Source organism: Tachysurus vachellii, chromosome 16 (assembly GCF_030014155.1).
Source record: "Tachysurus vachellii isolate PV-2020 chromosome 16, HZAU_Pvac_v1, whole genome shotgun sequence".
NCBI classification, from domain to species: Eukaryota; Metazoa; Chordata; class Actinopteri; order Siluriformes; family Bagridae; genus Tachysurus; species Tachysurus vachellii.
In genome coordinates this window covers 17,610,973-17,626,665 of record NC_083475.1, presented here as the reverse complement: position 1 = coordinate 17,626,665, position 15,693 = coordinate 17,610,973, and the positions used below count along the sequence as shown (strand labels likewise).

Sequence of the window (15,693 nt, the reverse complement as noted above, 5' to 3'; positions counted from 1 at the left end):
CCCCATCTGTGTGGTTCTTTAAACATGGTGAGACTAGGACGGTCTCAGGCTGCTTCTTAGTGAACTGATATTGTTTGAATTCAACGTGATTCAACTCTGAATCTGTTAAACATTCATCAGTAATGGCATGTACTTTGGTTTGGAGATATTTTTTTTGCATTTGTAGGCTGTTAGACTGTGCAAACTGAGGTAAATGACAGCATTTTGGTGCTGCTGTGTTGTGGATAATTGCATAATGATGCAATTATTTATTTAATGGAGGTTATTTAGTATTCTTCATGCTCGGTAATCATTAAATGATGATAAACCACTGCTAGGTTACTAAAGCTGCTTTTCATAACATCATTCATTGTATGAAACAGTTTGTACAGGCACATGAGATGACATCGATTCATTTCATGCAGTGGAAGACTGAATGCTCTAATCAAGAGTGTGAACAGTGCGACTGCTCATCGCTCGATTAACCATGCCTGTGTTTGGATTAGATCGGTAATGAAATAGTCACGTCTATTGCTACTTCATTACCGGCTACTTCAGCAGCACAATTTAGCTTATGTTCAGTGCAAGAGTGATAAATAAGTAAATTCTGGGCGGGATATAACACCAGTGGAGATGTCGACCGCTCTTGAGAGTTACATTAACCGTATCCTTTTGTCCCTGTGCTGTTATAATGTGGTTAAAACCACGCATTTAGCTCGTTAGCTCTGAACGTTTGCTAAGCTAGCGAGCTAAGCTAACAGCTAACACGATTAGCTACTGACTTGCTTGTCTTTCAGGTCTGGCTTTCGTGGTCATGTTTGGTATTTAGTCAGGTTTCTAATTAAATATCTCTGCTTAAGGTTTTAATATAGGATGTTGGTCTGTTTCCTGTTCATTGTGTCTAGTAAATGTGAGGAATTATCTACATTGCTAGCGCTTTGATTAGCAACGCTAATGTTTGTGTTGGATGGTTTGATGCGGTAATTAAACGTAGGTCAATGTGTGAGGTTTAGAAAGATTATTTAAAGAGAATTTTAAATAAATAAGTCGAATATCCGAGTACAAATATTTGCATTTCTATTTCCTGAGTACGCCATTAAAGTAACACTCCTTTCGATAAAATGTTGACTTTTTTTGCTACTAATTTGTTCTTGTGGCTAAAAACTAAAGCATAGAATCGTCTTTTTAGTCGTTCACCGTTTTTCAGAGATGTTTAGAATCGTGGTTTAGTGGACACTAGAATGCATGCAGTTATTTGAGTCGTTTGAGTCCGTTCCAAGACTTGTGATTTACATGATGATGATGATGATGATGGAGGAATTAAGCTTGATATTGGTGTGTTTGAGTGTATGGATGAGGAAGTGAGAGCCAGACAAAAACTAAAGCACCGCTGCATCTCTCTCTCTAGGAAGAGATGCAGCAAGAGCACTTTAGGAAATAAGATATACATTTATTCGTCCCACAATGGGGAAATTTCAATGTTACAGCAGCAAAAGTAAGAAAATGCAAATATATAAAAAGAATAGAGACATAATATAATATACAGTATATAACAAAACAAAAATGTATAAAAAGAGACCACGAGTAAGTAGTTACACTAACAGACATATTGCACATAGGTAATATTGCTCGTGTTGTTTAAATAATTTGTTATTGTTTATTATTGCAGTTAAAAACTAATAACAGTGTATATTATGGTGACTGGTTCACTGGGAGCAGCTTTGATTGTAAAGTCTAATAGCAGCAGGGAGAAAAGACCGTCTGTATCGCTCCTTCAGACACTTAGGGTATAACAGTCTGTCACTGAAGGAGCTGCTCAGAGCTGAAACCGTTTCATACAGGGGGTGAGAGTCGTTCTGCAGCAATGATGATAGTTTTGCTACCATCCTCCTTTCTTCCACCTCTTGTACAGTGTCCAGATGAATCCCCAGGACTGAGCTGGCCTTCCTGATCAGCTTGTCCAGTCTCTTCCTTTCTGCAGTAGAGATGCGCTGCACCAGCAGACCACACCATAGAATATGGCTGAGGCCACCACAGAGTCCAAAAAGGTCTTCAGTAGCTCTCCCTGCACTCCAAAAGACCTTAGTCTCCTCAGCAGAAAGTCTGCTCTGCCCTTTCTTATAGATTGCCTCAGTATTGTCTGTCCAGTCCAGTTTGCTGTTTAGATGAACACCCAGGTGTTTGTAAGTCATATGTCATTTGTAAAATGTGAAACAATTAATCCAGAATTATGTTGAGTGCCACCCAAGAAAGAGTACATTGCCAATTAAATTAATCAGCAAGTTATTCAGTGTAAATTTTTCCTTTAAGGTCTCTAATAACTTCAAATGCTTTTACCTTAATGCTTCTTGTGAGCTGGTAAGATTTGAGAGTCTGTGGATTAATAAAATTGAGATCAGATGCAAAATATTGACGAGGTGGTAACAGACAAAGGGGAAAATAGCTTTTCGGAAAAAATTCTGGAGATTCCCAAAGATTCAAATTTTATCTATAAATTTTTTTTTTTTTTTTTTTTACGGTACTTAAATATTTCATAGGTTTCAGACGTGCACTTTTTAACCTACACTCAGCATGTTGTCTATAAAGTCGAGAATTGATGAGGGTGATTATTATTGCATTAATTTGTACACAAAGCTGTTTAACTGTCCTTGACTGAACTGTGAAGGGACTTGTGCTATTATTACATCAGATGGACGAATGATTGTGGTGAGTATTTATTTATTTTACAATATAGACTTTATTTGATATACCAGAATGACTTTCCTGGTCATGCAGGTGCTTTTATGACTATATAGAGTGCAGTTATAAAAGGGAATTGATTTATAATCCCACTCTGGTGTCAACCACAAAAGCATGGCTTCCCTTTTAAGTTTGTTTCCTCTCAGGGCTTTTTTCACATTTCATCTCAGAGATTTTTCTCACCACAATATACACCAGCGTTATACAAATAAAATAAAATTCTATTCACAATAGATTTTAAAATAAAACTCTAGGCCAGCAATGTAGTTCACTGCAGACGTGTGTGTGTTGCATTAATTAGGAGGTTGGTTTGGTCCAGTTCATGTAAATCCAGAACCGTTACATGACCCCTGAAATAATCTGGAGATTCCAAGATTGACTGAATAAAAGACGCTGAAACCTTTTATTGCAGAAATGGTTTAACGCTTGGTTTAACTGCCCAAGATTGTTAAATAATTTCTAGTACATTCTATTAAATGCTGTATCTAAAATATTTTTTGTGGCATCAAGGGAATAGGTATCACATAACATGTAAAATCTATGATTATTAGACTGTGTCCCTATTATTGAAGATTTGAGTGCATTATTGTACCAGTCATTCCATCCCACCCCTGGTTAATTGTGACAGCCAAAGAATGACATTTTAATCTCTTGTATTTTTCTCAGGGAACGCTGAAGGGCTTTGACCAGACAATTAACCTCATCTTAGATGAAAGCCACGAGCGTGTGTTCAGCTCCTCCCAGGGAGTGGAGCAGGTTGTACTGGGACTGTACATCGTTAGAGGAGATAATGTGTAAGTCATGCACATAAGTCTTCTCCAGCTTTAGCTTACAGCAATAACATTGAGGAATTAGATGTGTGTGGTTTAATAGCTGAAAAATGTTGGATGTGGGGAAAGAAAACACAAAATAAACTTTGTCATTCCTTCACTAGCCTAAGTGTGAAATTCCACACACACACACACACACACACACACCCATGCCATGTCCATGGCAACCACTCACAACCAGCAGACGTCAGGTCTCTCACTCTCTCTCTCTCTCTCTCTCTCTCTCTCTCTCTCTCTCTCTCTCTCTCTCTCTCTCTCACTCTCTCTAACACCCTTTTAAATTTCTCTCTTCTCAAGACTTTCCTGTGTTAATAAACTTTACTAAAGCACAGTAATTATTACAGTGTGCCTACAACCGAGGAATCTTTCAGAAATATTTTTAAAAAAAGTCACCACCAAGCTGTCACAATAGAAGCATCATTCTTCACACCTTCTGACCAATGTGATGTTTGATGTGGACAGTAACTGATGCTTATCACATGCATCTGCATGATTTTATGCATCATGCTGCAGCTATGTGATTGGCTAATTTGATAATTACATGAAGGTATTCCTAATAAACTGGCCTGTGAGTGTAAAGAGCAGGCATTGATCTCTTCTAATGCGCTTTTTCTTTCATTTCACTTTTGAACTTATACATTGGGGTGTGAACTGAAGCAGATGCAGCTTTGCTTCATGTTTTTCTGTGAATAGCCACGTGTAGCGCCTTCTAACGTTCAGTTGATGAAGCTGCACCTCTATTTGTGTTACAGGGCTGTTATCGGTGAAATCGATGAGGAAACAGACTCTGCGTTGGATCTCGGAAATATAAGGGCGGAACCACTTAACTCTGTAGTGCACTAATTTTCCCCCAGAGTAGGGTAAATGTAGAGACTCGTTCAAACCACATCCACAGTATTTTTCACTGTACCAACCAACCCTTGCCCCACCCCCACTCTTTCTGCTTGGTGTGTCTGCAGAAATGGAATAGAAATTTCTGATTTTTTTTTTTTTTTTTTTTTTTTTTTAAACCTGACTTTTTTACATGTGAAAATTAAAACAAAATACATTGTTAAAAAAATTGGTCTAAACATGTTTATTTCTAGGGAACAAAGACACTGTAGTTGTAGTTTCAGCTCATGTCTAACGTATAGAAAGCTGTAGTGTGGAATGGCAAGAACTATATTCTATGTAAATATTGTCGAGTTCATCACATAATGCCGATTAAAATAGACTTGTTCCTGGAAGCCCTAGAACATGGAGTACATACCTAAACAAACAGCATCATGAAGATAGAGAAGCTGTTAAAACAAGTCCGGGGCAAAGTTCAGTAAGAGTTTGGCTAAAGAAAATCCCAAGGTTTGCACATTATTATAACAGAATTAAACATGTTACCAAAGAATGGAAAGAATATGGCCCAGCTGTGGCTTTGCCTAGAAGAATTCTTCCACCCAAAATCTTCTTATTAAGGTGATTAGTCAAAGAATATTCAAGACTAACTCTGAAAGATCTGAAGAAATCTACAGCTCAGATTGGAGACGTTGCTTAGAGGAAGGCTGTAGCCCCGGACACTCCTCAAACCTGGTTTTCATTGGATCTTGTTTGGAGACTCTTGCTGCAAATGTGTGGGAAGAGACCAGAATGATGATATGCTTGATATACAGAAACCCAATACTAGAGAATGTTCTGATAAAGATGCATGGTGGTGGTAGTACCATGTGAAGTGTTACTCTTTTTCTCGTGATTGTTTTTCCTGACTAATCGTTTTGTTCTGGAAAGAGGTAATTGGAGGCACGCTTGCAAACACAAAATACGCTTCATTTTTTCTCTCTTGGCTCTACCCCTTTTTATCTCTCGCTGTTCACTACAACAGGGAAAAAGTCATTAGTAGAATTAAGCACAGGTATGTGATGATTACTACTTACCTCATCTTTTTTACTTAGACACTGGGTTGAGTTAAATCATATTAAATATCTAGATTTTATAGTTCATTAAATATATAGTACAGAATTTTTCTTTTCTCTATCTCTGGGGCTGTGATGAGAAACACTGATGTTAAAGATAATCAGCTTATAAGAAAGATCCTCTGCTGCCATCTCAAGGAAGAATAGACAACAAAAGATATAAATGTTACTGACAGCATAAAGAAATTGGAGGAGGAGAGAAATGTTATAACGTCCTTCACAACCTATGAGCTTGTTTCAGAGAAAAACAGTATAGTAGTTTTGTCTGCACTGTTCTTGTAAAACACTTTACCGTCAAATATTACCATAAAATATGTGAGAAATGTTGCTTTTGCAATAATGTGTGAGCCCATTTGACATGTTCTTTAAACATCTCTTCCATCGCAGTCATTATAAACTATGAAAAATGTATTATTTAGTCTTACAAACAACCTTCACCCAATCCTGTTACCCCATGAACTATTCTGAATATTTTACACATCATACTGTCGGAACTCAGAGCCCGCCTCCAAGTGGATGTATCGCAGGGTGAACCACACTTTTAGACTTTTAGCCGAATATTGAATATTTAAACTAAACTTTACTGATAACACTGTAATTGATACAAATAAATCAATGAGAAGACTCTCCAGACCTGGATGAGAATGAGCAAACTTCTTTATTGCAGCCAATCAGCCAACAATTCCATTGAGCTCAAGGAAAAATTTCTAAGTCAAAAGCAATCAAATGAAAAAACCCAAGCGAGCATCCCCCTGCAACCCAAAAAGTTCGAACACAAAAAAGCAAGAAAGCAAGCTCTCTCCCCAGGAAATCTCCTCAATATATACATTCAGGTAATTCCTCCTTTCTAAATTCCCCTTACTTTGCAGAATCACTAAGTGACTTCCCTTTATTTCCCAGAAAAACAAGTCAGCCCTTTTAATTTTCCTGTTGTTTTTCCCGACGGACTTCTGCATTGTTATTAAAAAACATGCTTCGTTGTTAAAAATGTGCTCTAGAGATCTTCTTGTCACTCCTTATTCTTGAGTTATTTGCCACTCAATGTAACACAGACGTCTTTTGTATTAATCCTCTTTTACAGCTACAATGAGTAAGTTCCCTCATTTCATTTCTTGCTATTCTATACTGTATATGATTTCTACTGATTATATAATTGATTGATTATATGTTGGGGGGCACGGTGGCTTAGTGGTTAGCACGTTCGCCTCACACCAGGGTTTGATTCCCGCCTCCACCTTGTGTGTGTGGAGTTTGCATGTTCTCCTCGTGCTTCGGGGTTTCCTCCGGGTACTCTGGTTTCCTCCCCCGGTCCAAAGACATGCAGGGTAGGTTGATTGGCATCTCTGAAAAATTGTCCCTAGTGTGTGATTGCGTGAGTGAATGAGAGTGTGTGTGTGTGTGTGTGTGCCCTGCAATGGGTTGGCACTCCGTCCAGGGTGTATCCTGCCTTGATGCCCAATGACACCTGAGATCCCCGTGACCCGAGGTAGTTCGGATAAGCGGTAGAAGATGAATGAATGAATGATTGATTATATGTTATCTTTATGAGTTTGAATTATGATAAAAGTTCTTGATTATATTGGTTATGTTGTATTGCTGTTTTTGCTAAGCCCTTGCTGTTATAATGTTGCTTTGTATATAAGTGGAGTTCTATGTTGACTCCTTAAGATTACTAAACCTATGAACTGAACATTGTTATAATCTCAGTCTGTCACTTTCCAGACTGGATTTGCACATGCATATTTTAAGCCTTAGTTTCTCTATTTCTACTAAAGGTCAGTTTCCCCTTTTCCCTTAGAATGAGCAGGTCCGTCCAGCTTGTCGCCTGATTCAGCTGTCTCGCCCTACTCCCTACATGAGGCCTGTTTCAGCTGAACTTTTGACTTTCACTTCCTCACACATTGATCAGAGAGCTCAGACTGACTAGGACTGATAGCACTGAGTCTGGTTACTTTTACTAAGTTTATGATTACAACAAACTTATTTTCTTTAGTTTACACTTTGACTCAGGTGTGGTCATTTATATGTTAGTCATATATTACCTTAAAACTATTACAACATCTGGGGCCTACAACCTCGCCTACATATGTCTTATGACACCAATTGTAATATTTTGCGAGGCTTAATACTTTACTTTGGTTATAGTATTGTAAGGAATAATACTTTAATTATTTTTACTGTGATTTTTCACAACAATACGTACAAATGGAAGTTTGCTTCAGGAATTTCCTGAAGCTCACAAAAAAAAATCTATTTTTAATGGTGAGAATGAATGCAAAAGTCACTTTGAACAGACTGAATGTAAAGAAAGCCCTTAACGTTAGAAGATAAGATTAGAAAGCCTTTAATGTTAGCATTTAGTAGACACCCTTATTCAGAAATGTATCTCATTTATGAGGGTTAAGGTTCTTGCTTAAGAGCCCATCAGCAGTGGCAGCTTGGTGATTCTATGTCAGTAATTCGACACCTTAAAGACTTTCCCTAACTAGCATGGATGCTAGTTAACCACATTTTGTATATTTGCTAATTCTATGCTAAAATAAACACAACCCTATTAGTGCTGTTATTGTTTGAAATGCAAAGCAAAATTAGAAAGGCATTTCTTTCTTTAGAGACCAAAGCTGAGTTAACACTTTGCTTTAAATATTTACAGTCAGAAACAGTTTTGAAAATTCTTAAGTTTAATTTTAGAGGTACAAAAGCTAAATGGGACCATAAATATAAAATTGTAAAATTTGTCTTTTATATACTTTCATATACAATATTTTTTAGACTGTCCAGGACGATTCGTGTAAAATAAATTTAACAGAAAATAATATCTGAAGAATGCATATATATACTTAAATAAATCCTAATCACTATTCATTCTTAAAATCCCTCCCATAACCCTGCTTACAATAATATATAGTGGCCTTTGTGAGAATCAAACCCATCTCCTTAAACATTTGTAGTGTTACAATTGGGAACTAATAAGAATAATCCCTAAAGTGAAGCATGGTGGTGGTGAGTTGAAGTCAGCCTTGGCTTGGTGATCTTGGTGATCTTGGTGATCTTGGTGATCTTGGTGATCTGGTGATCTTGGTGATCTGGTGATCTTGGTGATCTTGGTGATCTGGTGATCTTGGTGATCTGGTAGACAACCTCTTCTACATAGAATTTTGGTTGTTTGATATTTGTTGCATGTTTAAATAGTTAAATCAATGCTTTACTTTGCCAGATATTTAAGATTTAAAGGCAGGGTCTACGATTTTTGAGAAATGCTTCAGAAAACTGAGTCGGGCCGAATAATGAAAAAATCAAAAACAAAAATCAAAACAAACGTGTAGCTAATGAGCAGAAAGGGGCGGGGCTTTTCAATATGGGCGGAGAGAGTGTTCAGTGCGCATGTGTGACATTAGCAGAAAGCGGTTTTAACAGTGAAATGGAGGATAAAAACAAAGAAAGCGAAGAAAGACTTACGATAAGGCAAGAAGTAGGACGTGTTAATATAGGATCAGCTTTCCAGCGCTGAAGGAGCAGGAAGTATATTTCTGTGAATCACATATTCACAGATTGGAGTTTCCTGAGTCAATAACTCCTGAGCTAAACACTGTTACTACACAAATAACACCTCTTTTCTATCGTAGTAATGTAGAGACGCAGTTACAACCGCGTTTTGTGTAGTAACAGTGTTTAGCTCAGGAGTTATTGACTCGGGAAACTCAACTTTTTTCCAAGCCGCTTTTTTCCTTCTCGATAGGTGAGTAATGTTGGTTTTTCTTTGTTACACAGAACTAATATATGCCTTTGTCCTTTGCATGATTATGCTTGAGTGTCATTTTTGCTTGTTTGTTTATCTGCAATCGTATTGTTCTTCCCTTCAGCTATGATAAAGACACATTTCTTTCAATTAGTTGCCTGGGTTACGTATGTATGTGTGGGCGGAGCTATCAATACAGGGGTGGGACCCATTTGGGTTAGGGGCGTGTTTGTTTTGGTGATTTTATGTCAATATTGGCTTTCAAAAATCGGAGACCCTGTCTTTAAGGCTTTTTTTTTTAAATAAACAAACTGTTCTTCTGATCTATTAGTCTAACACCATAACCAGATACCACATCCCCAGCATGTATGAGATCATGTGATGTCTCATGTAATATCACTTTTATTTCACACAGGTAAGTTCCATTTGACAGATTATGTGACTTGTACTGGTAACTGGCTGCACCAAAACTCAAGGGGTTAAGTGAAATGAGCACCTGATGGTGAATACTTGTGAAAACCTTTCACAGATCAGTGTGGTAGGATGAACTCTGCCACTCGAGGACTGTCCTTGTAATCATCTGCACTGCCAATGTCCAAAGCCTCTTGCAGGTCCTGCTGCTGCTTTGAGCTTAATTTTTCACAATCATGATGGATTCTAATCCAGCGTTGACCTGCCAGATAAGTTAGGATAAGATACGTTTGGTCCTTTATAAAATTTTGTCCTTTAGTAATTGTGCTCGCACACAAAGTTTACTACTCACCTTTCTTTATTGGATGTCCCAGATCTACCAGAAGCTCTGCTCCTACACTGTGGTTGATCTGGTCCTCAGATTTGGAGCGGCCTGCTCCTAACTTGTGCAAGACGTCGGCTATGGCTTTGCCATCTATCCCCAAAACGGTACCTGAAAAATCATATAGTGGCATGCTGACCATCTACTGTACTTTAAATGCTGGCCATCATAAGACATGCTTTCATTAAACAGTGACACAATTCTGTCCATAATAACAATATCATGCATTTTTTATTCCACAGTAGAGTTGTTTACTGTCAGCCACCAATTAACTAATTAACATCAAATACCAATAGTATTTTATACAAATTACCGTCATCCAGTGCCTTAATCTCTGTCTGGTACCGTGCAGGCTGTAGGTACTGAAAGTATTCAGCATTTTCTGAGCAGAGAGAACGGCTTATTTCCGCGTTCACGCCTTGGACCACAAGCATTTCTTGGAACTTTTCCAAGGCCTTCTTATTCTTCAGGACCTCACTGATTGCGTTCTGCCCATCCTCAGGAGTAGCTGATCGGCCACTCATGTGCAGCAGGCAGCCACCTACACATAACACATTGTGAGAGCTTAGCAGTGATTTACCCACCAGATGGAACCACTGAGTCAAGGAGTTTTTGAAAAAGCCTTGTTAAAAGTGGATGGGAAACCATTCTAGGGCCAAATACACTTGGGGATTGATGGATGGATGGATAGATGGATGTTTATCTGTTCAATATTTCTTTGTTACATGATGTACAAAAATCTCTCAGGGCAGGTTGTAAAAATATCTAATCTTAAAGGAACACTATAAAGTTTTTCAACATCGTCTCTATCTCTCTACCTTCTGTAGTGTCTGTATGATTAGCAAAAAGTGAAAAGGTTTACTCAAAATACATTTGTAATGAAAGTGTAAAGGCAGATGTTGGGGCATGAATGCAGATTCTTGTAAATAGCCTTCACCGTCTTAGTTTAGTTAATCTGTAGTTTGGACCTTTTTTTTACCAGGAACAATTTAAGTTTTTGTGAAAGCATGTACATTTTTTCTGTTTTCTCACCAATTTGGTAATCTGCCTAGTCCTGTCCGCTTAGCCAGCCCCAATAATAAAACTAACTGCCACTATAAAATAACAGCTACCAGCTACTAAATGTACTCTCTTCCCTCTTCTGCATACATAAGCACATTGAGGTTCCTGTGTCCTTGACAGAGCTCAGATAATGTTTCTAATTGCTGCGGCAGGCATCCCTTATTTTTCTGTATTGAATGTGGGAACCCTAACTAGAACCCAAACTATGTAAGACCAACTTTGGTAACAAATTTTCTCATTTATATTGTTATGACGTCTTTTAGAAGTAAGTTTGGAGAAAACAGCTTGTCCTTATTTATGCAATCTTGACAAAATGGGGAAGTAAAAGATTATGCAGAAAAACGCTGGTAAAAGACTTCCCTCTTTAAATCAGTCTGAGCTCGCTTTACAAACCCTCCTTACCAAGTGTTGTAACCAGGTTGTTCAGGTCATCAGGGCCATGACCTTTAAGGCATTCCAAACTTTCATAAACCTCTAGAGTATGTCCAACACATCGGCCAATAGGCGCGTCCATCCGGCTCAACACCGCTCCTGTTTTTATACCCAGTTTGTTTCCTACTGTAACCTACAGATAGAGAACCAAGGTTATTGAGAGCAAAGTCTCTCTCTCTCTCTCTCTCTCTCTCTCTCTCTTTCTCTCAGGCTTTCCACGTCACACTCAGACATGTCTCACCAGTGACTGGGCAAGGCAACGAGCGCTCTCCAGGTCTTTATAGAGAGCAGCTTTACCAAACTTCACGTCTAACACAAGTGCACTTAAACCTTCAGCTGCCTTCTTTGACATTATTGATGCTGTAACAAAAAAGAACAAAAAAAAAAAAACACATATCAGAGACACAAGACACAAACCATCAATACAGTGTGCTGATTCAGTTTTTTATCCGCTCTCACCTGTGATAAGTGGGACACTGTCCACAGTACCAGTGATGTCCCTGATAGAGTAGATGATACGATCAGCAGGTACCAGAGTCTCTGTCTGACCTATAATACAACAGCCTACATCCTGCAGTGTCTGCTTCACCTGCACACCCACACAAACATATGCTACTTCTGAAAGGGTTCCTGGCACAGCACCCTCCAAGGTCATTTCATGTCTATTTTAGCAAGTATTTGGTAGACTGATAACCTAATGTAATCTGACTGCAAATGCTAAACAATCTACTTTGATTCATTTAAAATTAGTTTTGATTGTTTGCTTTAAATCTGTTTTTGTTTGCACTCTCTGACCAATCAGATTTAAGAATTTAACATCACTGTGGTTTAAGTAATATTAACAGGAAGATGTCGTGTCCTGTACCACGTCTACTGTCAGGTTGATTTTGAAACCTGGGATGGACTCTAGTTTGTCCAATGTGCCTCCAGTGTGTCCCAGTCCACGTCCACTTATCATAGGGACCTGCATGGATCAGAACCTAATTAGATAACAGTTCTGAATTCATCACTGGTCCATAAATACTGCATGTCTATTCACCTTGCACCCACAAGCAGCCAAAGCAGGGGCCAGTATAAGGCTGATTTTGTCCCCGACCCCACCAGTCGAGTGTTTATCCACCACAAGCCATTCGCCGGACCAATGCAAAACTTGACCTGACTTCATCATCTTCTCTGTCAGTTTCAAAGTTTCATCAGAATTCATGCCTTTCTGCCATATGGCCATAAGCATTGCACCTAGAAAACACATTATTATGTTTAAAACATATCGCTCTACTATAATTAATATTTTTTTCATGTCTTACTCTCCTTCTATTTAAATCTCTGCCTAACGTTGCATCATGTAACCGTGGAAAGTTTTCTTTCATTTAAATGATCTTAACTAGTTCAGCCTTAAGCAGTTCAGGCTTAACCAGTTCAGCCTTAACCAGTTCAGCCATAAGCAGTTCAGGCTTAACCAGTTCAGGCTTAACCAGTTCAGCCTTAACCAGTTCAGCCATAAGCAGTTCAGGCTTAACCAGTTCAGCCTTAACCAGTTCAGCCATAAGCAGTTCAGGCTTAACCAGTTCAGGCTTAACCAGTTCAGCCTTAAGCAGTTCAGGCTTAACCAGTTCAGCCTTAACCAGTTCAGCCTTAACCAGTTCAGCCTTAACCAGTTCAGCCTTAAGCAGTTCAAAAATAAATCACAGTCGTTAATGAACACGAGCATTAATGAACCTTCTTCCTTTCAAAAGAATGCACAAGAATTTACGCTTTATATTTATTCTCAAGTTCAATTTGGATTGGCTTTCAGAAGTGTAGCCCCGTTCCAGCCCCATCAAGCATATCATAATAAAACAAAAAATATATTAAAAATAGATTTTGTATGACTGATAATGTTATATTCGATACATAGAACGTTATATTCTATATATAAGAAGTCAAGTCACAAAGTCAAGAGGCTTTTATAGTCTTATATTGACCATATAAAGCCGATGTAGTACACAGTTAAACGAAACAACGTTCCTCTACAAACAATAAATTCAGTTCCTCTAGTCTTCTAAACAGAAATAGTCTTGTCTTCCTTAGCAGGTCTTCTCTCACACTTTATCACATCATGTACATTTATGTTAATAATTTAGCTGAATTATCTGGCTCAAGCTAGAGGGCTAGAGACAATGTGGCTCTATATGCTGTTCAAGTGCCTCTAGAGAAATACTGAGCTCTCTAACAGGATGTTTTTATAGAGTCTCACCTATTTGACTTTGTTGCATGGAATTAGATGTGACTCCTTCGATAAAGTCATGGATCTCCTCTGCGCTCAGCTGACCGCCGTCCCTTTTCTTGATGATCATCTCTGGGAAGCTACTGAGGCTCATTGTTTGTGGCATCCTTGTGCTCGTGTGATGTGCTTGTGAATCTGTCAGCTGCGTGTGACAGAGAGTGAGATAAAGGAAACCTAAACATTGCATCAGCTGTACCGACGGTAGGACCGTTCTTATTTTAGCAACACCGACTCTGTGTTCAAACAGCGCATTGCAAATACTGCTGAATCAGCAACTGAATATTATGTCTGTCTGGAGCATTTAGCATTTATACGATTTCATCAGATTATCACATTAAGTGATTTATGGCATTTCTTCTTAGCAAATCATCTTTGGAAATAATAATTGCAATATAAGTTATAAAAAATGTCATCTGTGTCACAGAGTTTACTAAATTAGGCAGTTTTCTGTTGAGGGAAAAAAACAGCTTTAGAAACAGCAGATTATTTTACTGATTATTAAACAGACCAGAAAAGTATTTCAGATAAACTTACCTGTTTACAGTTAGACAGATTTGCAAGCTGACTGCAGTGGTGTTAAAAACTCCCAAGTCCAGAAGTGTGTATAATGCTTCGCCTCTAATCCAATAGCCTGGTGCTCTCACTCCCACCTGCCTGTCACACATTAACTATGATAACTACTGCTCCTGTTCAGTAGCAGAATCAGAAGGAGCTTTATACAAGGAATTTGTTTCAGTGACACACGCCTCCAGTACACACAGTCAACAACACACAGACAATAAACATATGAGAATGAAAAAATCTATAAAAATACACATATGTAAACAAAAAAAAAACAAAAAAATGAATTGAAAAATCCAGAACTCGTATGTACGGTTGTGCTATAGATGATAGAACGGAAGCAAAAAACAGGAAAAGCTAACAAAAACACTAAAACAACTGGAGAGCGAAGCACCGTGGCTGTGGCCTTGCTTTTAACTGTATTACGCAAAGGCTTATGATTACATCACCACCCTTTCTGGTATGATGTAAATGAACATCTAGCCTACTGTACTGACCACACGAGAAGTGGGAAAGCTAGTTTGTTTTTATTTTTTTATAAATTAGAGGTTTTTTTTTTTTGTCAGTATAAAAATAAAAGATCTATTGAGAAATCTCAGGGAATTCCAGAAATTCCAGAAATCCAGAATTTAGAATTAGGTGCCTATTGAACAAACCAAAGCCAAAATCTGCCCATTTCTGTCAACAGGCTGCAAATTAAATAATAAATCAGTGAATCATATTAAACTATTAAAGGATAGGGATAGATATACAGTGATATTTCAATTTTTCTTTTTTAATAAATTTTCAAAAATTTCTACATGTCTGTTTTTTTTCTATCAAGATGGGGTGCTGAGTGTACGTTTAATAAGAAATAAAATGAACTTTTTTGATTTTAGAAAATGGCTGCAATGAAACAAAGAGTGAAAAATTTAAAGGGGTCTGAATACTTTCCGTACCCACTGTATAAGTATTTTAAGTTAATCTTTTTTAAATTAATTTGAAACTTTAATTGTATATATTCACTTATTTTTATTTTTTCTTATTATTATATATTTATTTCTTTTTCTCTCTCTTCTGTTTCCATACTTGAGACAATGGGAAATTGTTAAAAGTGCTATACAAATAAATTGAATTAAAAATTGAATTGAATATTTAAATACTGATTCTTAAAATGCACTCATTTAGATGAGCCGGTGGATAAAAAAAAAAGGATGTAGAAATGGTGTAGAAATTCCTTGTAGCTTTTTGATGAATGTGTTCCAGTGTTGGAAAAGTTTCCCGGCGTGTTCAGCCTCAAGAGCATCCGAAAACAGGTCCGGACCGACGTCATTGAGCCGACATGCCCTGACGCTCTGACTCTGACTAGCTAT

At 37.8% G+C, this 15,693-nt stretch overlaps 2 protein-coding genes across 2 annotated transcripts; one reads left to right on the top strand and one right to left on the bottom strand.

Moving 5' to 3' along the window:
- The first annotated feature begins 481 nt into the window (after nt 1-481).
- Nucleotides 482-4,541, top strand: lsm8 (LSM8 homolog, U6 small nuclear RNA associated). The gene is made up of 4 exons (XM_060889129.1): nt 482-643; nt 2,645-2,685; nt 3,385-3,512; nt 4,301-4,541. Exons 1-4 carry the CDS (start codon nt 613-615, stop codon nt 4,389-4,391), a joined length of 291 nt encoding a protein of 96 aa, XP_060745112.1. The 5' UTR covers nt 482-612; the 3' UTR covers nt 4,392-4,541.
- Nucleotides 4,542-6,130: 1,589 nt separating this feature from the next.
- tymp (thymidine phosphorylase) lies at nt 6,131-14,487 on the bottom strand. Its single transcript, XM_060889122.1, has 11 exons — nt 14,315-14,487; nt 13,751-13,922; nt 12,557-12,753; nt 12,383-12,481; nt 11,977-12,106; nt 11,759-11,877; nt 11,488-11,650; nt 10,337-10,564; nt 9,994-10,134; nt 9,727-9,903; nt 6,131-8,637 (listed from the first exon to the last, which is right to left on the bottom strand). Exons 2-10 carry the CDS (start codon nt 13,884-13,886, stop codon nt 9,761-9,763), a joined length of 1,356 nt encoding a protein of 451 aa, XP_060745105.1. The 5' UTR covers nt 13,887-13,922; nt 14,315-14,487; the 3' UTR covers nt 6,131-8,637; nt 9,727-9,760.
- Between the last annotated feature and the right edge of the window lie 1,206 nt (nt 14,488-15,693).

Coding starts and splice junctions, on each gene's coding strand:
- tymp (XM_060889122.1), bottom strand. CDS start 13,886: ATGCCACAAACAATGAGCCTCAGTAGCTTCCCAGAGATGATCATCAAG. Junction 12,754..13,750: donor CATGCAACAAAGTCAAATAG/GTGAGACTCTAT, acceptor TGTGTTTTCTAG/GTGCAATGCTTATGGCCATA. Junction 11,878..11,976: donor CAGTGTCCCACTTATCACAG/GTGAGAGCGGAT, acceptor TTTTTGTTACAG/CATCAATAATGTCAAAGAAG.
- lsm8 (XM_060889129.1), top strand. CDS start 613: ATGTCGACCGCTCTTGAGAGTTACATTAACC. Junction 2,686..3,384: donor CAGATGGACGAATGATTGTG/GTGAGTATTTAT, acceptor TATTTTTCTCAG/GGAACGCTGAAGGGCTTTGA. Junction 3,513..4,300: donor ATCGTTAGAGGAGATAATGT/GTAAGTCATGCA, acceptor TTTGTGTTACAG/GGCTGTTATCGGTGAAATCG.